The 21922-nt window shown below is 38.1% G+C and overlaps 1 protein-coding gene across 1 annotated transcript in view; it reads right to left on the reverse strand.

Moving 5' to 3' along the window:
• Positions 1-5601: 5601 nt before the first annotated feature.
• Positions 5602-21922, reverse strand: part of rasa2 (RAS p21 protein activator 2) — a 28804-nt gene continuing 12483 nt past the window's right edge. Inside the window, exons 6-24 of the mRNA XM_053321396.1 lie at positions 20177-20260; positions 19139-19211; positions 18915-18991; positions 18277-18378; positions 15996-16149; positions 15607-15755; positions 15192-15306; positions 14657-14731; positions 14444-14567; positions 13723-13829; positions 13536-13619; positions 13253-13330; positions 13065-13138; positions 12168-12274; positions 10613-10695; positions 9998-10206; positions 8268-8371; positions 7692-7872; positions 5602-7588 (exon numbers count right to left, since the gene is read on the reverse strand). Coding sequence (XP_053177371.1) covers positions 7558-7588; positions 7692-7872; positions 8268-8371; positions 9998-10206; positions 10613-10695; positions 12168-12274; positions 13065-13138; positions 13253-13330; positions 13536-13619; positions 13723-13829; positions 14444-14567; positions 14657-14731; positions 15192-15306; positions 15607-15755; positions 15996-16149; positions 18277-18378; positions 18915-18991; positions 19139-19211; positions 20177-20260 — 2011 coding nt within the window. The 3' untranslated portion in view covers positions 5602-7557. The remainder of the gene's footprint in view (positions 7589-7691; positions 7873-8267; positions 8372-9997; positions 10207-10612; positions 10696-12167; positions 12275-13064; positions 13139-13252; positions 13331-13535; positions 13620-13722; positions 13830-14443; positions 14568-14656; positions 14732-15191; positions 15307-15606; positions 15756-15995; positions 16150-18276; positions 18379-18914; positions 18992-19138; positions 19212-20176; positions 20261-21922) is intronic.

The following is a 21922-nucleotide window of genomic DNA, read 5'->3' on the forward strand; positions in this document are numbered from 1 at the left end:
AACACAAGGATCACACAGCTTCTCTCTCAGGAGAAGATTTATATTCTCATGGAGTAGGTAATATAAAAAGACATATTTAATGTCTGCCTCACCTTCACTGCCACCTTTCTAAGAGGTAGCTCAAACTTCAAGGAATGTAGAAGATAAAATTATATTAGTTGTAGAGAGTTTATTTCTGAGACCATATTTCTGCCATGTGTTCATTATATGGATAACAGGTTTATAACCAGTGTAATCCTGTTTATTTTATGAGCTACCAGGTGAAATCCAGCTAATGTGGGAACAAGGCCAGTGAGCTTATCAGCTGAGAAAAATGGCCCCAGCTTTTGTTCCTTGTGGCACTGCCAGGAAAAAGAAGAATAAATGAAAAATGTAAATCTATCCATTCAAAACTCCCACACACAGTTATCACTGCAAGGGCGTAGCTTTGGTTTTAACTTTGGCACGGACATTTTTTGTCGGACGGCCAAAATAAACGGTTACATATGTGCACTTGCTCTCTATCTCTGCGTTCTCTTAGACACAGAGCTTGACTCTGCAAAAAGTAAATTGACTGTGTATTTACTCATGTAACCTGTCTAAAATGTATTTATGTGTAATATATGTAACACGTATAATAATTTTTTTCTGACTTTAAGCAGCTGTAATAAAAAATGGAGACTATTATAAGACACATTACTGCAGGTAATCTACTGTCAGACCTATTTAAACCTCACCTAATATTCTGTAGCTCTTCTGTAGTTGATTTTGGCTGTAATTTTCCATCAATTACATTTTGGATTCATTATAGAACATTTATATCATATATATATATATATACAAAACTAAAGAAAACAACCCAAAAAACATCTTTTCTGAGGCATTTTCATCAACTGTAATAAAGTTGTTTGATTAAATGACCTCATGCTTGAGCATTGATCACAAATTAGCTAAAAGATCTTAAAAACATCACCTGAAATTTAAATATAATAAATGACTAATGTTAGCTTTTCCCAGTAGAGAAGTCTTTTTCTGCAGGGCAGCTAACAGACAACGCTGGACAGCTGGAAGATGGGGGTTGTCAGATCATCAAGTCAGTATCCCCCATATCCATCTTTATTTACATCTTTATCATAGAACTCAAAAAACACAAACCTGGCAACCCTGCATAGATCTTAGCAACCTTGATGCTAGTAGGCACATGTCCCAGTCATCATGCATCACTGGATCAACCATGTGATCAGTGAGTAGTGAGCATGGCTAGTCCACTAAACAGAACGATGACACTGCCGCTATAAACTCCTTTTAATGTTTTGGTCTTGAAATGGAATAATGACCCAATTTAATTTGAGTGTTAACATCTGGATACGATAACCTGTGTGGGAAATGTAATCCTTCCCCTCGCCTAATTTCCATTTACCAAAATAAACTGGACAAGTTCATATAAAGTAAAGAGTAACTTTTGTTTTTTATTTTTCCAACCTGGACCCTGTTTTACATCTTTTTAAAACATGAAGCTACACTGTCTGTTGCCACTCATCTTTTTTTTCTTCCGCTGTTCTGTTGACTAATCTTACTATTGAAATGGGATGATAAATAGCTCTTAGCATGAGAAGTTTAATTCTTGAGATGCATATGTACGTATATATGCCTGAGACCTACACAACAGCAAGGGTTATTTTAGAGGGCTGTGATGAAAGAAGAGAAAAGTCATGGCAATGGCGCTGTAAGGTGTAAGGTGGAGAAAATGGGTGTAGCACTGCAAAGCTAAAAACTTATCAGCTCTACTATGTTAAAAAAGTTTTTTGAACTTTTGAAGGTGAACTTTTAACAGCCAGTATGAACCAGAGAATATAGAATAGAATAGAATAGCTTTATTTGTCACTATAACAAGTACAAGTACAAGTACAGCGAAATTACAGCAATCACCCGTACGTACATATACAACATACAATACATAACAAGACAGAACCGGATGACTGAGCAAGGACGGAGGGGAAAAGAGGGGAAAGAAAAACGAGGAGAGAGGGGGATAAAAAAAGCAGCACCCAGACTGTGCTCTCGTGAGTACAGTGTGGGAACGGGAAAAAAAACCCCAGCAACATGAGCACATATAAGCACATTTAGGAATGATCACAGTGAGGAAAACCTCTTTCAATGTACGTATGGATTATTGTTTTAACATAGACGTGAACATTTGTGAATCTATCTTTTAATGAAGCTTTCAGCAGAGAGAATGAATTCTTGAGTTCTTAATGAAGAAAAACATTCATAATCACACTACTGTGAACTAAAATAAGACCAAAGCACAAAATAATTGTGTGGAAAAATGAAATTATTTAATTTTTTGTATATTCTAGGTCAGCAAAAAAGTCATTGAATTTTAGGCCAAAATAATGATGTTTGGAGTGCTTTTAATTTGACGAGGGTTAAACTACCACAGTCCTCCTGCTAAGTAACCGAAAACCAAAAATGAAGTATATGATTTGCTAACAGGTTATTGCTCTTCACAACTTGCACAACTAAGGCTGATTATCAGCAAGCGTTTGTGCAACACAAAACTGACGAAAATTGTATCAGCTTGTGTTTCTTTTCAACTTAACTTATCAGAACTCAGTCATTTTTGTATAATATAACCTCAGATACAGAGTCCACTGAAGGGTATCTGTAACAGAAAGTGTCCACGACATTAGATGCTTCAAACAGCAAATAATTCAGTGGTTGAGAGATTGCAGCCAGCAGTTGAGAAATTTTTGAAAAAGAGAAAAAAACAGCTTTGGTTGCACTTAAAACATGGCCGAGTATGTCTGTAGGTCAAAATGTCAACAAGGTTGTGCCTTTTGTGTTCAATAGACTTAGAATCAAGAAATGGCTCAATTGTGAACCAAAGCAGGAAAAAAAAGATGGAAGCAGCTAAACTCAAAGTTTCCTCCAAGTGCCACTGCTTATTAAAAACAGTTCAGCTTATCAGTTTACAGAATAAACCCAATAAAAACAATACAGTACCTTCTTAGCTTCACAGTCTTTCAGTGTTGTGTTTAGCACCGATTCAGCAAATAATTTACTTTCATAATTGTGCCGTTCAAAGTATTTCTGGTTTGTTCTGTAAATATTTGGAGATAAAAGATGAGAAATTAACTTAAAACTGGATTTGAGAAACCAGCTTCAATGTGAGAGATGTTTTACATGCCTGCTCTGGCACACACAGCAGCTGAAAAGTATGATACCTACTGGTCTGTGGATGTTTGTTACACAAACGTGTAGTTTCCTCCTCAGAGTCTGTGATGAGAAAACTATTAAATATAATTATTCCATGTAAAAAAACCTTCAGACATATTTTAGTAATTTGAAAAATGACTGCTTGTTTTTTGACAGAAAATGTTCAGGTAGTTTGTTAGAAATCTTTAAAATGACATCTGCTCTTTCTCCCTCATTTTAAAATCCACAATATGGAAATATTGTTCATTTGCGAAGTTCAACTGTTGGACACAAGATGTCTCCTTCTTCACTGTAAAGTCCATTTGTCAGTGTTAGTGCACTGGATGCTTCAAGTTTCTACATCACACTTGTAAAAGTTTTGCTCCACAATTGGCTCCAAACTAGTTGTGATATCACACATCCTGCTCATAGGTGCACAGCTTTTCATTGAGCACAGAAAATCTTTCTGTCCTCAGCTGATGAATGTGAAAACAGGCTTTGGTGTCTGCACATTCATCACTCTGCACAGTGAAGGTCAAAAATCTGACTGAAGAAAACATTTTTTGACTAGAGGGGGACGGGAGTTGCAAGATCACAGCTAATATTTTTACAGCCGTTTAGTGACTTTCAAATACACCTCCATAACATTACTAACATTCCTACATATCATGTAATACGTGCATGTACGCACATCTGTTTGCTTTAAGAGCAGCAGGCATATTTTAAAGCAGCTGGGCTGATGAAGAGGACTCAGTGGGTCATTTCTACAACATTTACTCACATTCTTCAAACCAGGTCAACTCAGTCTGTTTATACCATGTTAGAGGAGTTGGGCTGTTTATGAATGCCTACACACTGACCACAATTCATTTTATTTAAGTGTGATTATTGAAGGGAAAAAGCAGTGCTCTCTGAGATATGTCCAGCAGCTTTTCATTCAAACAAACTGGAATAATTTAGTCATCAGTTAATCAGATAATTCAGCATCCTGCTACTGCAATAATCTCACAGCCTTATGCTGCAGCACTGAATCCATCACACATCATAAAACCTCTCCTCACTTAAAACCAAACTACCACAGCAGTCTCCCGCAGTCCCAACGGCTGCTGTCGGCTCATGGCGTGTTCTTCAGGTAACTTTTTCAAGTTTGAGTGACAATCAAAATATTACACAAATAGGAGAAGCAATGCCAAGTGTTTATTGTAAATTGTTTTAAATGGACACAAAAAAAAGACCATGTATGGAAAATATAACGTTTGTATATAAAAAGAACAGACTTTATGGAGACATTCAGAAGAAGGGAGATAGAGAAGTGAAGATGCTTTTCTGTTTTTTAGATTTGAGAAGAAAAAAAACAACATCCTGTTAAGTTTTTAAACTGACTTACAGAGCAAGTGTAAGTTAAACATGACAATGGCAGTGAGAATTAAAAAAAAAAAAAAAAAAGTATGCCCATATCTGAGGAAACCAGGGTTACAGATTTTGAAATCAGCTTTTGTTCTTGCACTCTTTTCTTTATTTTGGTCATATAAACGAGTTTAGCCACAGTCCAAAATACAACTGTATTTATGCTCTTCAACTACTACCAGTGCTTCCTCATGCAGCTCATCAACATCCTAACAAGGACTGATCTCATTGGAGGAAAATGTACCAACATAAAAAAAACAAAACTAAAAAAATGAAGAATTTCCCTTATCAAAAAGTAGATAATTATACAGGAGCCACTGAGTGAGTGAAAATAAAGCCCAAAACGTCTTCATACGCAGATGAATAACGCTACCAGAGAGAGTACTCGCTCCCCTTTAAAAAAAAAAAGAAAAAAAAGAAAAGAAAAAGATGTTGAAAAGAAATTGACCTGCAAGCTTATTTTTTATAGTACTAATAAATAGCTTAGATTCATATCTAAGTATTATAGTTGAAATTTGGTAGAGTAATCTAGTTGAGCCCAATTTAACTGAAAACTTTCACATAAAGTTCAACCAATGATCAATAACAAAAAAACAAAAAAACAGTTTACAGTTTTATTTTGGTTCCCATCAGGCCGTTCATTCACTTACAGCCTGCATGTGAACACAATCAGTGCCAGACGCAGCTCAGTGGGAATTTACAGACAACATTCACTTCAGTAACACTGCATTAGCTATCTGCAACAAGAGGTTTGGCAGCAACTACTACCACGTACAATCAGTTAAGGTATAGGTCAGGCGGCACTAACAGAAGCGGCCAGGCTTGATAAAGTAATGAAGACAATGAGAAATTGTACCAGTATAGCAAACACATGTAATCAGTGTTTAAAAACAAAAAAAGATACAAAAACATCTTCCTAGAAAAATATATCGTTAAATACACAAGACATGCATGTTAGAAATATATGACGGACCAAAGACACAAGTATTAGGAAAACACCGTTAACCCTGTTTTATCATCAGCATTCAATGTTCAACTTTTGTTGCGAATATAAATTCAAGTTTCTTTAATATTTTTCCAACACTTCATTGTTCAGATGGGCAGATAATGCAATTCATTAAAAAAGGGAGAAAAGTTAAAAAAATAAAATAAAAAAAAAAGATTAAATAAAAGATTGTTCATCAGTTCTGTTCAGCACAAAATTGATTTTGTTGATCAATTGATGTGTCGAATGAAAGAAAAATACAAGTACAAGTCATCAGGCAAATGTTTTAAGGATTTGGTTGCTTGTTTAAGTTTCATATCATTATAAACTGAATACTTTTCATTTTTTTCCCTTAAACAAAAAAAGACATCACTTTGGGCTCTGACAATTTGTGAAATGCCAACAGATTCATCAATAGACTGATAACGTCACTAAAAGAAAACATGTTAACAGGGAGTGCCTCACCTAACAGCTGGGGAAAAGCTAAAGATATTTACCTCTTATTCACAGAGCGCCACATTTCAAACTAATTCTCTAAAACTGCCAAGAACAACAGCTGAAGCTGCCGAGTGCTGATCATAAAAAAAACAGAACGATAACATAATGTGTTGGTTGCTGTGATTGTTGGGACTCATTTCCAGGTGATGAGGATTCATTTGTTATTCTGACTGACTCCTCTCTGCATTTCCTCCAATTGTTTCCAACATTAGCCTAACATGAGCACGACTACAGATATGTTGCGACACTTCTGCTTTCAATGTGACCGCACAGACCTGATGTACACCGTACCGATACGATTCACAATCACAGGGAAATACAACTCTACACCACAATCATGTGCTATCAGGAGTCAAAACTAAAACGCATGCAGTCTGCTTGCCTTAAGTCACTAAAAAGTAAAGGATATGTTAGCGAAACGTACACATAAACTAATATATATATATATACACACATACATACACACACACACACACACACACACATATATATACACACACATATATACACACATACACACACACACACACACATATATATATGTATATATATATATATTTAATTTGTCTCCATTTTTAAAAGATTTGTATTCAAAATACATTAATTATTTTTTCAAGTCAAACCTATGAAATTGTCTTTGGTCAAGAAAAATATCTTAAAATCTACAGGTTATATAAAAGTTATTGTACAGGAATGAGACACAAATGTTCTGGAGATCATGTAACTGATCAAAAAAGGGGAAAGCTGATACCAAGTATCTAATCATTTCTTTCATTTGGAGTGCTCCAAATATTTAAAGTGCTTCTGCATTATTCCCTCAGCATTTTATGTGAAAGACACATCCATCAAAGTAAGGCAGGTTGGTTTTCATGTAACTCAGAAAATATATACATTTGTTCAGAAGAGGAAGGACACTACAAGAGAAGAGAAAGAGTGTATATAGTGTACACGGGCACAAATAGAGGACATTCCTCCATAAAGATGATGATTATCATTCAACTCTTAGGACAGATGTCAGAGCAAATCCTCAAAAAAAAAAAAAAAAAAAATAGAAGATTGTAAGAGCATCATCACAGCTGTTGATATAAAACTGGGTGAATAAAAAAAATTAGCAGCCTATTCACACACCATCTAATGATGCCTTTTTCACACAGCTGTAAAAGAGGACGCGAATTAAGACAAGGAGGGAGTCTCTTTAAGAAGGTACCTAAAGGCAGAGGAGAGGAGGAGGTGGCGACAATGCCTAAGGGGTCGCTCATTTCGAGTTTGTTGGACTTCCTGTTCTTAGGTTGTCATTGCTGTAGTGGACTCGTGATGTCTGGAGGTCAGGGTGTATCGCTCGTATTCTTCCTGGACACACAGTGGTCATCCTTGCTGGAACAACTCCCAGGGCTCCTTCGAGATGCCCACCAGTGCGTCACTGTGGTGGTCTTTGTGATTGACTGACACCTGCTGGCACGGCTGTCTCAGGCCCCATCTGCCAGCCCTGGTTAGGAGGTTTTCCCCACAATCGGGTTGTCCCTGAAACAGCAGCAATAACAAAGATGAGTGAGTGTTTTTTCTGTGTGTGTGTGTGTGTGTGTCTGTGTGTGTGTGTGATTGAAGTCTAACAGTCCACACTTACAGGCTGCCGTACTGCGCTGTGGTGTCGCTCCTGATGTTGTGCTGCGTCTGAAGCTCCTTCATGATGTTTCGGAGCTGTTTGAGTGTCTGAAAGGTCTCTTTGGGTTCCTGAATGGTGAACTTGGAGTATTCCTCCTGCTCTCGCTGAGGGCCCTGATACACTGCCATACTGGCACATGCATCTGAGGAGAGGGCACACATCACAAGACAGTTTGAGTCTTTATGATTCAGGTCATGTGACTGACTTTGCCAGCCAAGAACAATACATTTCCTGCTGCACTGTCCGACTAAAACTCTACATTAAAAGAAAAGGGTTGCAAGACCTACATCAAATATGGAAAACACCCTCAAAAATGAAAGCCAAAACAATGAAAAACATAATTTTGAAGCCTATTTCACAACTTGGACTCAAGACATGTGAACACATCTCTAAATCATTATAGACGTTATGGCCTCTAATAATGATGTAATGCTCCAAAATGTGGTTTGGGGCAGTTTTTGTGACATTGGACAACATGAATATTCATCAAATCCTGCTCTCTCCTTCTACTTAACAGATCCAACATTTCACACTGACCCTCCATATTCTGGAGCTTGGTATCATTTGAAGAAAGGAGGGAGAATATTCTCTCTGCTTCCCGATCGCAGTCTATGTCCAGCTGCAGGTTGGCCAGCATGGTGCTGAAACAAGAGAGAACAAATAAAATATGTCAAGTAAGAGTGAGTAGTAGAGAGAGGAGGATAATATTTCCATTTGTAAAATGAAAACAAACCCAACCAAGCTTTTCTGTGAACTCCGTGTATTAAAAAATAACAGAAAAAAGGGAAAATAGAGCTGAACAGCTTAATGAAAGAGACATGGCAGTTTGGAGATCATGACTTGTGATTCAGGTGCGACTGCCAGTGTCTAACCCACATTTTTTTGTTCTAAATGGGCAATACACAGCTACAAAAACAATAAATGCTACGTTTAACTAAACAGTACATTTTCCATTTTGATCAAATAGTCCTAGAAAAGGCGACCTCACAGTAGTCTGGCTACATCTGGCGAACGCTTACAGGTCAGTCCGACACGAACTAAACCAACAAGGGCTCGACCACTACCACATCCTTGAAGCCGTCAAGGACATGATCACCAACTATCTAGGGGGGTTCAAACTGAGATTCACATCCACCTCTTTTACAACCAACTGGCTGGACCTCCAGAAGGGAATCCCCACAGGATGTACTATCTCTCCTGTCCTGTTCCTGTCCAAATTCAATTCCCCCTATCATCGGTTGTGGAAGAGTTCAAGGTCGCCAAATGTAGAGTCCAAATAAGCCTCATTGATTCCAATGACGACCTGGTGAAGCGAGCAGGTGTCACAACCAGGTCTGGGCGCAAGTGGACAGCCAAAGCAGCTGTAGAGCAAGCAATTAGCTCTCTAAAGCTGCGCGACATCGTCCCAGTGGCAAGGCCTCGGCTCTACACATTTTCAGCGATGGGGAAACGCGGATGCAAGAACCAGGCGGGGCATGGTCCCGGCGGAAGTTCGGACCCGAGAGCAAGAAAGGCAGATGGCAAAAGCAGTGCAACAAGGTTCCCAGGTCACCTTATTGCATATCCTTCCTCTTGCAGTCTGTTTATGACACCCTTCCTTCTCCATCTCACCTGCATGTTTGGGGGCTGAGAGAGGATCCACTCTGCATGCTTTGCAGACAGAGAGGGATGCTGGAGCACATATTATTGGGGTGCAAAGTGGTGCTATCTCAAGGACGTTATAGGTGGTGCCATGACATGAGGTGGTGCAAAACATTGGTAACAAAAAAAAAATGCACTCAATATTGTATATCTCAAGTGCTTAAAATGCTTCCCGGAAAGTTTTCATATTTGAAATGATTCAAATTTAAAGATTAGCTTCTTTAATGCTATTATAGACAGGTTGCTGTTTGCATGTGTGTCCGTCCACACATCAGTTTATGGCAACAGATAGACAGAGCGTTGTGCTGCCGACATAAAACAGCCCACCTCCGCTTTGTGTTATAAAACTGTTTTGTATTTATCGTTTCACGCAGCCTGTTCTCTTACGTGTTCTTGGATCAGCTCTCTCCACACAGCATTACTTTTTTCAGTCCTAACAGTTCTAGTTTTGGACAAGCAAGAGCTGAATTTACCACCACTGGCACGGTCTCAAATCAGCAGTGAGGAAATTTATGAGGTGTTTATTGTAAACGTCCCACAAACAGAGGTTAGAATATTTAATAATAGATTGTATGTTTCTTGTCCTGGTGGTGATGATGAAGATGATGATGATGGGAAAGACTCACGTTGTGCAGGGCTTACAGCCTGGTGCGTAGTTATTCGTGTTTTTACAGCACTGCCAGGCGCCACTGGTGTAGTTTGATGGGTGGAAAGTGGAAAGGCGTCCCTCATTACAGCGACTGACCTGACCCAGGACCTCCAACCACTCACAGGTCTCGACGCAGTTACCTGCTTGAACATACAGCGGCTTCTCAGAGTGGAACACCTGAAACATCTGACACAAAAGAAACAGCTCTTCTTAGATATACGTTTACATTTAACAACCTGAGCTTAATTTTGTTTCATTTAAAAACTTTTTCCAAGATGATCTTCAGGAGATTTTGATCAAATTGTGTAATTTTCCTTCTTCATGCTTTAAATAAAAAGGTCTAAATGCAAGAACTCAAGGTTTTCCAGGTATAGGGAGGAATTACAATGTACTTGACCATCTGCTGCTGTCAAAATTAAGACTCACATTCATTTAACACGCTGTCAACAAATCCTCCTGAGACAAGAAATACAATATTTCATCATTTGTTTATTTTAACTTGAAGAGCTGGTGCTGGGACTTAAGTTTCCATTACAGGGGGGGGGGGGGGGGGGGGACTTTCAGGTGTGATGACTAGATATCTGAAGCTTACATTTTTGCGGTTAAAGGCACTTTCATCCAGTTTCTCCACTGCCTGGATATTTTTGACATTGATGATGCAGAGGGCCTCTTTCCCTAAAAAGAAGAAGTCATTCAGTCAAAATTGTGTCACAGTCTGGAGCGTTACAACCTATATCTTAGTCATATTTTTTTACAGAAGTCTTCACTACAGAAGCTCCTTTTCTCTGCTATGATGTATACTTGCTAATTGCTTCCTGTGAAAGATGCAAAGGCTGGTAACATACTGCATATTGTCGTGTTTTGTGTATTGTGTTATCCCAGGGATGTTAAGCAACACAAAGGAAGCACTGCATTTAGCTTCACTCACAGCAGTTTGGGTATATTTTGACATTTGTGCAAAGTTAAATTTGATGTCATCCAAAATATCAGGTTTGACACAAACAAAAACATTTGTACAGATGAGATAATGTGCACATGCCAGCTCCTCTCTTACAGTATCAGTGGTGGCTGACAACAAGGCAAGGCAAGGCAGTTTTATTTATATAGCGCATTTCATACACAATGGCAACTCAATGTGCTTTACATAAAACAGAAAAACATGTAATTTGAGAAACTTAAAACATACAATTAACCCCCACCCCACCCCCCCATAATAAAAACAAAGTACAGAAAAATAGAAAGACATAAATAGAATGATTGCAGCATAAAATAATAAATTTGCTTTAAAATCATTAAAAGGACATAGAGTGCAAATGAAAGATTAAAATGTAAAGTGCTTTAAAAGAGCTCAATCATAAGCACAGGAGAAGAGAAATGTGTTTAACCTGGATTTAAAAGAAACAAAAAGAAACTATGGATCCATAACCTGTAATTCAGGATTAGTAGATTTATGTATATTAAAGATATTGTTTCCATTCAAGTTTAATCACAAATTGCTGCTTTAAATACCAATACCTTGCTGGTGCCTAAAATTCTCTCTAGATGCCACCATGAAGACAATTAATCTAAATTATTATAATATATATAACCAACAGCCTTGACCCTCAACCCTTTGTTTAAATAAGATTCACTCTGTTCCCCTCTCCTTTAAAAAGCTTTAAAAAACAACAACCCATATCATATCACATAGTTAACAACCCATCAGTTCTGGCAGATTCATCACATACTTAACCGTGTTGTGACCCTAATTTTTCAATTTCTTCTCATTAACGGTCCATAAATCTATGTAGTTACATGTGCAGGCAGAGAAGGAATTCTATTATCTATGTTTGAAGTTACGCATGTACAGTATGTACAAGTATGATAAGACCACTAAATTAAAAAATAATTTAATTCACATAGAGATGCATATGTACGTAATGATTAGATACATATTAATTCCATCTATGAGTGACTAAAAAGAATAAAAGTACAATAAAATCAATTTCTCCCAGTTTCAGTTAAACCTGCTATGAGTGAGATTGGAAGACGCAGAAAACGTTCTTTGGTGCCATCTGATGGTTACATGAAGAATGATACTGTGACAGACAGACATACATGCAGTAGACTATATTATACCACTAGTTCTGTATAGACTGTGATCTCACCTTTATGTTTGTGGTAGGAGAGCTCTCTGTTGGTCACTCGCAGCCATCTCTTCTTAAAGTTTTTCTTGCCAAGGCGTTTTTTCCCCTGGCCTCGTTTCTGTACTTCCCTATGAGGGCGACACACCAACATGATGATTAAAAACTAACATGTTTCACTGGAGGTGAGCAAATAAACAGTTTCAGTAACATTAATAAGTATTTTGTTTTTCTTTTTGTTTCACTGAAAATGTCCATTACACATTTCTAATTTATTAAACAGGAATAAAACTGCTGCAAAATCTAACTTGATTATTTTATTGTCAATCTGTGTCTGAATCTAAGTTGTACCATGGGATTTTTTTAAGATCTGACATTTTTTTGCTCGACTCACATGAGGACTCAGCGTCTGAGTATCTCTGGCCATGTTATTTTGTGTGTGTGTCTTTCAAGTTGACAGAAGTGTTTTAAAAAAAGTGAAACGCTGCATGTCTGCAGAAACTAATGTTTTATGTTTACTCTAATGGATAATAAAACTCAAAAGGAACTGTCAAGGCTGCAGAGGTTGTTTTCTCCACACTATACAGCAAACAATGAATGACTTCTTCTGAGGAAACATTCACAAACAATACTGCATGTATCAAACAGCTGGTCAGTCATGTGAGCTAAATGTTCACTATGTCATTATGTATTCAGCACGTGTTTCTATTATCCATTCTGTGACTAAACGCTTTTTCGACATTTCCAAAATTCACCTACAGCGAGCGTAAAAACCTTTTTGAATTTTCCATTGATTTTTTGTCATACTTTAAAATGTGCATAAAAATAAGTTTATAGAAACACAGCTACAGAAAAACATTACTCTTCAATCTTATATCACCTTTCCTGCAGACTCAGGCATTGTTCATCACTAACACTCACCCCTCCTTGAGAACCACAGCGTCCTCCAACCCGCTGGACCCTTTGCTGATGTTAGAAGATATCTCATCAAGAAACTGGAAACAGAGTAGACAGTCAATGATACCAGTGCTTACAATTAGAAATGAGAACTAATAAATAAAGTAACATTAACTTTCTATACATGTTTGAGAACAATAAAAAAAAAATACCTTTTTAACTTTTTCGATACACTTATCTTCTTGGAATGATTTGAAGAAGTCATACATGTAGGTTTCCTTGAAACTAGACTAAAAAGAGAGAAAATAAAGAATTAAGATCAACATGTGATATAAATGTGATAATTGCACATAAACAGCACATCTAACACGATTCAGTGTTGTCAGGCCAGAGTAAGGTCTTCAGTAAGGAATCAGGAATCAACTGATACAATACAACAGTTATACACCCGTCTTTCCCCTCTTTGCATTGTTACATAACTACTGTTCATCTTACCAGTTTTTTTGACAAACTACCCCAGCTGCCCAGTGTCTGGATGGTTTTTGAGATGAGCGTGAGTGTGCGGGAAATCTCAGGATCCTAGAAAAGAAAGAAAATGGATGAAATAATAATACTGTGTGACACAGGTGATATCAGTCTGCATTTATTGAGCGGTCTGCTCACTGACGCGAGGGCCACTTACAGGATGATGTGAACGTAGTTGGAAGGAGTGTGGAGAAAGAACAGCGACGGCAAAGAACCGCAGGAACACGAAGCTGCTGACAGCTGAGTACTGAACATGAGGGTCAGCTGTGGAAAGAAAGAACATGTAAGAATGGATTCTGGCTTTCCAGAAGAAGCTATATGGATCAATAAGCAACTCTGGATGACTTTTAAACTATCATCTTTTTATTATGAATGTGTCTAACACTCCTGTTAGAATCAAATTTGAAAAAAGTAAAAGTTTGAGATTTGGCTCTAGATTCAGATGGACATCTTCACATGTGGTAAAAGCTTGAAAATTGAACCCATTGCACAAATCATATCCACTCTTGTTATCACTGTGAATAATCAAAACTGCTGAGAAAGCTGCAGTAAAGTCCTCATCTGACATGCATGACTTCCTTTGACCACAATGTCATTTAACTCCCTATGCTAAATGATATTAATATCAAAATAGCCAATTAATGTGTGGATTATTTTTCTAATAAAAGACAAGCTTTCTTCCCCCCCCCCCCTCACACTTATCACACAGTTGTTTCATGTTGTTATGAGTGGCAGTGATGGAATCAGAGTGTAACGTGACATAAGCTTGTGTTAAAATATGCACACTGGTTTCTTTTAGATGTTTGAAAAGCACTTCCTGTGAACAAATAGCTACAAAAGACAGCACAATAGCCTCTTAACGGGACTCAAGTATGTACCTGGGAACCGTTTGCAGGCCAAGTGTCTCAGTGACCTGAAGACATCACACATCAGTGGGGGACAACTGGCACTGGACTGTGTGATGGAGGAGAAGACTTTCTGCACATAACCCTGAAGATTCTCCTACATAGGGAACACAAACATACACATATGATACAGAGGAAAACAAATATCTTGCAATGGTAAACCCATCAAGGTCTGTAAGCATTTACCTTGTTGACCTCCACGTTGTCCCCTTCCTTTAGTTTAATGGGGTCAATCTCACAGGTTTTGTTGGATTCACAAATCTACAATAGAATTAAAAACACAAGAAAGCAAATAATCAGAGCCAGGCATAATCTGTTAATGTGAAATTAACAAAAACTGATTATAAGTTTTTGTGTATTGTAAATTTCTCTGAAGGACACCAACAGGAGATCATAAGCGAGCTAATGCTGCAGACATCACAGTGCTATTGCTGCTTTTTTGGTTCTTGATAAGTCACAAACTCAAATTAGGTTTTTTTTAAATGGTCATAACATTAAGTCACACATACAATAATAAAAGAGGAGGCTATTTCTTTAAACATTACAATTCTAATTAGTATTCATGCAAGCTGTGTGGAGGCAACTGAAGATATATCTGCTTGTTTTCAAAGAGAGACAGCTATTATTCATGTGGAAGTTTCCATATTGACCTCAGTGATTCATGTTAATTGTGGCATTTATACTGGAAATGTGAGTTGATGTATTTCCTTGTTGCTTGTACCTCATCTATTACAGGCTTCAGGGTAACAGCCAGGTAGTTCTTTCCCACAATCTTCATCATGTCGTCAATGCAGCGCGTTGCCAGTGAGTTGCCACGGAATATAGTGTTAGCCTCCCTGTATGGACACAGTGGTAATTTACTCATCTGATTTTCCACACATTAATGAACATTTTTGATATGGATTTAATGAGAACATTTAAAGAACAGCCCAATTTTGAAATATATTATTAAAAATGTCCCTTGTAAATGCTTGTAGTTGCTTTCTGTTTTAAATTTGACTTTGATTATGTTATCGCCAATGGGAATGATGGCAGGGACTACAAAAATAACAAAAACAGAACTTAAGGCTATGAGAAGTAACAGTTTGACCAAACACCACACTGTATCTGTAGTGTAGGCATGTGAGATTACTCACTGAGTGTTGTCCAGTTCTAACACTGCCACAGCAGAGACAAAAGGCACAAAGCGATTGTGGTGGAGCAGCAGTCGAACCATTGGCAGAACGGCCTCGTATCTCTCTCTGCAGATGTCCCCTAAGATGTGTGCTGCTGATGCTGAGATGGGCTGATGGTGGCAAAAAGAGAAAGTGCGGAAGGTGAGTGGGTGAAAAATGGAAATAACACAGACTGACTGTACTGAGAAGAGTATGAAGTAACACAGAAATAACACAACGAGTAACAAATAAATTCAATGAGAATATCTGAACATTTTCTGGAAAAGTGTGTGTGACAAGTATGTGATTTATTTATTTATTTCAATTTCTGTCCATTTAAGGATTTACTATAATTCTAACAATTGTCCAACCTTCACATCTGGGGATTTGAGCAGCAGGTTGCAGAGTGGTGTGTAGCAGGCAGATGGCAGCACTGTGTCTTCTATGTAGGTCAGCTTCAAACGCAACGATCCTAAATCATCAGACTTGGACTTGCTGCCATTGCCTTTAGGTTGGAGGAGATACCTTTAAGACACAGAAAGACAGACAGATGTTTTGTTAGTGTGCTGTGTTGGAAGAGAAAAAAAACAATGCAGTGCCATGATTAATCAAACTACTAAGAAATGGAGATTTTAGGAGACAAAGCTTGAATGTTTGAGGTGACATGTGTGTGAATGTCAGTCATATCTTGGCACTTTCAATCACAGATGTGTTGAAATATACCTTCAGAGGGCTCAACAGTGTATGTCGTAACTCTGGACTACTGCCGTCTGCACAACACAACATACTGTATAAATTGCACACATATTAAATAATGAATTAAATCATTTAAATTATTCTACTGCATTAAAGAAATATAGACTGATTGGAAAGTGGCTCCTCCTGACCTGAAACCAGCTGCTCAGCACAACAGAAACCAACTGTACTAATTATTATCAGCTAAAAGGCAACTGAAGAAAGAAAATGGCTCCCTAAACTTTATTGGACTGAAAAAGGAAACTTCAACAAGATAAATATTGCCCTTCGGAAGCACATATCCTGGACCTGGTGTGAAAACAGGAAAGGAAGCGCAAGCAGGTACCTTTAATAAAAGAAGTCAGCTGAACATGCGTATGTGAACAATGGACACAAGCAGTATAAACAGCGACATGTAAGAAACAGACTTTATATAAACACACTGCATTGGAATGATGGTGTTCTAACTGGATCAATTGTGCTTATGGAAAAAAAAACTGCATTTGAGACTCATACAGATCAACATTTTAACAAGTAGCTGGAAAAAAAAGCCAAAACCCAATATAAACAGTAAAGCATATTTTAAAAGAGGATTTGTAACTGTAGCTACTGTAGCTCTGAAAGCAGCTCAAACGTCTCGTAAAGGGGGTTTCTAAGTGCCACTAAATAAATCTGAACTCTTCCTGTCTATACTATATAAATCAAACAACTGTCTTTGCCATCTGCTCCTTATTTTTCCAGTCGTTTAACAATTCCTGTGGAATGAGTAACATCCACTTTAGTTTAAAGCATGTGTTGAATAGTTAAGAGAACATTGCTCATATTTCTGCTGCATGCACATCTTCGTGGAAGCCAACAGGTGGAGCAAAAAACAAAGTGATCAAGCACAGAGTTGAACTGCAGTGCTTCTAAAAGCTGCCTTTACGCACTGAAGGTTTGTCTTTAAGCTGTCTTCATCTGTAATCGTGGCACACAGAGCTGCTTCTCTGAAGAAGTCAACAGATCACCTGCTCTGATTTTATGAAGCTCAATTTTCATGTGTGCGCATGGACTATTTCCAGCATAAACATAGGACATGAGGTACTGCCACCATGCAAAAAGCCACCCACGCACTCAACTCGCAGCCCTCATGTACTAACAGATTGCTATCTGGCATAATCCCATATCACCTACACTGACGCAAAGCTGGGACACACACACACACACACGCACACACACACACACACACACACACACACAGATTTTCAAATCACTTTCTACAAGGCAAAACTTAGGAGTACAGTTACAGTTCTTACAGGAGATCCTGGACAGAGAGACAAAGCAGCTCCTAAGTGTAAAAAAACTGCTGTAGTTAAGAGGAAAGCGACGAAGCCATGACGTCACAGTAACACGTTTCTGGCTTAGTTTTGTTTATTACCAACAATCGAACACATTTATAAAGAAAAAGAAATGCATCAGAGAGTCCGGTCAGGGAGAGAACAGTGAAGTCCTGGACTTATTTTCATTGTCCCTCATGTTTCACAGTCCAATAACTTCTAGCAAAGAGACAGGCTAGCCCCATTTGAACTAAAAGAGCTCCTATTATCTTTCCTGAAAATCTAAAATGGGCCTATTCATTGACAACCTTTGCAGTGTGTATGAAAGCCTTTAAGGCAAAACAACAGGTCTATGTGTGTGAAAAGCTTTGACTGCATGTGGCTGCATGAAAGGAGCGAGGCAGTTTGACTAAAGTGCCTGAATTAAGAGCTGTACGGAAAAGATGGTACATATTTGTGGCCTGTTTTTAAAACCTCACGTCTTTATTATGAACCAACAGGCTTGGAAGTGAGAGGCACAGACACAGTAGAAACGCTGGAAAGTATAAAGCCTTCATTATTCTTTAAAGTGTGAAGTCATTTTCTTGTGTCTAGTCCTCACCAGGCCTTGTGGATGTGATCGTTTCGCAGGATCTTGACAGGCACCCGCGTCTCCCCCAGAAACACATCCTGAGCCAGATTCTCATTGTTCCACAAATCAACTCTGCAAAAAGTAGAGGATGCAAACTGAGACAATGTATTTTATGTATGAACATGTGACGTTAAAATACAATCAAACTACATACACACGTCAGGTAACCTTTTTGTTGTGTGTTCAGCACAAACACAACCACTTCCAATAAACTGCAAACAGAGTTTTTATTTTTTTTTTTTTCAAATATTCACCTCTCAGTGGTGCTTACCTGTTTGGTGCATTAAAGCCAATACAATACCCGTGCAATGACATCACCTCAAATCCAAACCTCAAAGCCATGCATGAGTATTTACCTTTAAATCTGTCTAGTCTTACCCAGTGAGCTGTGATGGAAGCCCCACATATCCTTAACCAGAAACCAAGGCTCTCTATATCAGTAGTCAGAACACACCAGATCCAAATTCACTTTTTTTGTCTTCAAGTTGTTAAGAAATAATTTTTCTTTCTGTCAAGACTATAAGAAGGGGAACGAGAGAGAGGGAGAGAGAGAGACAGACAGAAGGAGTCACACAAAAGTACAAATGAGAGAGGGGAAAAAAACTTACTTGATCTCTAGTTTTTCAATGTCCTCCTCCTCCACTTGGAAATGAGACTTTTTAGAGTAGCTGCTGGACCGTGTGACCTGAGGATGGACAAGTCAACCAGTTCAGGCATCTCCAACACTTTCCAGAAAATTGCCTAAAAGCTTCTCTGGTTTATAATTAGGCTTACTTACACAAACAAGCCTATCATGTGGTTAGACAGCAAAGTGTGTAGGAGCACAATTTACCTCAAAGAAGAAAGTCTCTTCAAAATGAGGGTTGCTGGTTTTCTTCTTTACTTTTGTTTTCTTTTGGTCAGACCTGAGGAGAAAGGTTACACAAACTCTTATGATGAGCTTCAGGAAAAATGTCCAGAAAGACAAAAGGTTCCTTAAACATCTATACATGTATATAACATCTATACATGTATACATGACAGATTATGCTTTCCATTGCTTTTGAAATTTCGGTTTTGGATCTTTGCACCAAGATTACAGTGACTTTTAAAAATATGACTGAAGAACATTTATAAATTGTCCTTCTTCTATCTTATTATCAGCTTGTCAATTAACTGTGATAACCTTTAGGGTTAGGGTTAGGGTTAGGGTTAGGGGTTAGGGTGAATAACCTTTATAAAACGTGCTATATGAATAAAGTTTGATTGATATAAAATGAAGTCAATTAAATGTAATTAATTATATTCCTGCCTTAACCAAAGTTCTCTACATGTTACAGTAGTTTTAGCTGTCCTCTAGTACATCTGGCAATATGTACTGCACACGGTCTGGTTCCAGGTTACATGGCTGAGCTCATGACACTGCAGTATGTATGCCAGGATGTAATGGAAGATCTTCAGATCTCGTCTTACTAGTTGCACAAAAGTCCAAGCTTGTGGCAACAGGTGAGTTGAAATTTACAGTCAGAGCTGTGATGCTTTGAGATATCCTGCTTGAGGAGGTTTGGACAGTCAGACCTACTGTATAAATTCATTTAAATCACAATGAAAACAAAACAAAACAAAAAGCTAGTTGATGAACAACTGGGCTCTTGACTTTGGACTTAAATGACTGACATTTTCTGAGAGAGCAGGACTCTGTCATAGGGCACATAGACGACATACAGAATAACACTATCTTGTGATGCTGAATTAACTAAATATTTTATTTTTATTTCAGTAATGTTTTCATATTTTTGTCTCAAAAAATCAAACAACACATTTTAACATGCATAGAATAAAATAACCATATACAGTACACTGCTGCAGTGTGTGTGTAATTCAGAGTTACCTGGCAGGTCCAACGAGTGACACGGTGGCATAAGGGTCACAGTTCTGCCCGCTGATCAAAGGCAGTCCCTGGCACTCTATTATCCTATAGGTGTCACAAAGAAATAAGCAAATATATCAATTAACACAACAATTACTGTGATTTTAGAACTAATTATGCTTATTATTATGTTAATTTACACCAGTTGTATTACATGTCTATAATATATTTCACTTAGAGAGCAACATCCACTACATGACACTGTGCAGCTAGTCAACTTGGAGCTTTATTTTCAATATTTCAAGCATGAGGTGATCTAAACCTCGGGAGAGATCAGCTTCCTTCAGAACATAAATGGTAAATCATTTCTTGTTGGTTCAACAGATGCACTGGTGCAAAAGCATATATGTTCTACATTATAACTGCACTGAGTAAAAAAATAAAAAGACTTTTATCAAACTCTGGAGTTTACTATTCACTGTAATAGGGATAAACTAGTTCAGAAACAACCAGCATTGTTAAACACATTTGTGGCTTTTTAAACTTTTTTTTAAAGCAGACATTTAGTTTTGCGTTTCGTTGTTACCCCCCCCAGGTATCACACATGAGCCACAACAGAACAATCAAAAGTCATAAAAGCTTTCACACTCATTCTGATGTCTCAGAATTTTTTTTCTGAATTAACTTACATAACTGACAAGTAATAGCCGATTAAAAGATAAGAATCACTTTCCATTGCATCATTTTTTACACAAAACACACAAAGTTATGTTTAAAAGAAATACTACTTTTATAGTCCATGAATTACTTTTAACCCAAAGCTAAAACAGTCTCATGTTGTATACTACAGTATGACACAGTGAAAAGTCATCATTGGATTGTCAATATAAAAACAATATGAAAAAATAAAACAAAAAAATACTATGCATTGATAAGGTGGTGGTACAGCTGCCATTTAGAAGTACTGCTTTGCCCTCATGTTTGGCTCATGTCACACAGGGACCACTGCTTTTTTCACTGGTGTTTCAGGTGACAACAAACACACACTGTCGGCACCCTAAACAGGATGTGGCTGCTAAGCAGGAGCCACCGGGGAATAAGAATGAATTGAGCTCTTCACTAAGTGTGGCCAAAGGGAGAAGCCATGCAGGGAGGATGTCAGGATGTTTGTGTATAATCTTCATGGGTGTCATGACATTATTCCCAATAGTCTCCTTTGCATCTATTTCTTTCTTAGCCCCACCTCGCTCTGCTCTGCTCCCTAAATCTCTTGTGTAATCGCACTGCAACAGGATGGCGTGCAGACATAGAAAGTGTGCAAATTATAAGCTTGGCACCTGTGATTCCAACTTTGCGATCCTGTCTGGCCTGGCTGACGTTCATCATCTATACACATACAGCATGAGGAGGGCCGATCATGAGCAGGTGACAGTTAAAGCAAACAATCTGAGTGACATAGTGAATGACGGCAGCAAAAACCACAGTGCTTGCAGTGTATGAAGCGCAGGCTTCCTGCTCAGATGCCATCACTTCCTCTGCATTACCCTGCTCTCCAAGTATGAATGGGAGGGGTGCAGCAGCAAGACATGCACACATGCACACTTGTACGTGCTCTTTATATGCTCGACTTTACCCACAATGAGCGCTTTCTTTTGTGCAGGCCATCGTCTCCGGTCATTATTTGCAAACAATTTTTTGTTTTTTCTAACTCGGATGTCCATTTAGGAGGTAAAGCTAACAGATAAACTTATGTTGTGAAAATCGCAA

This window comes from Scomber japonicus, chromosome 6 (genome assembly GCF_027409825.1).
Source record: "Scomber japonicus isolate fScoJap1 chromosome 6, fScoJap1.pri, whole genome shotgun sequence".
Classification (NCBI taxonomy): Eukaryota; Metazoa; Chordata; class Actinopteri; order Scombriformes; family Scombridae; genus Scomber; species Scomber japonicus.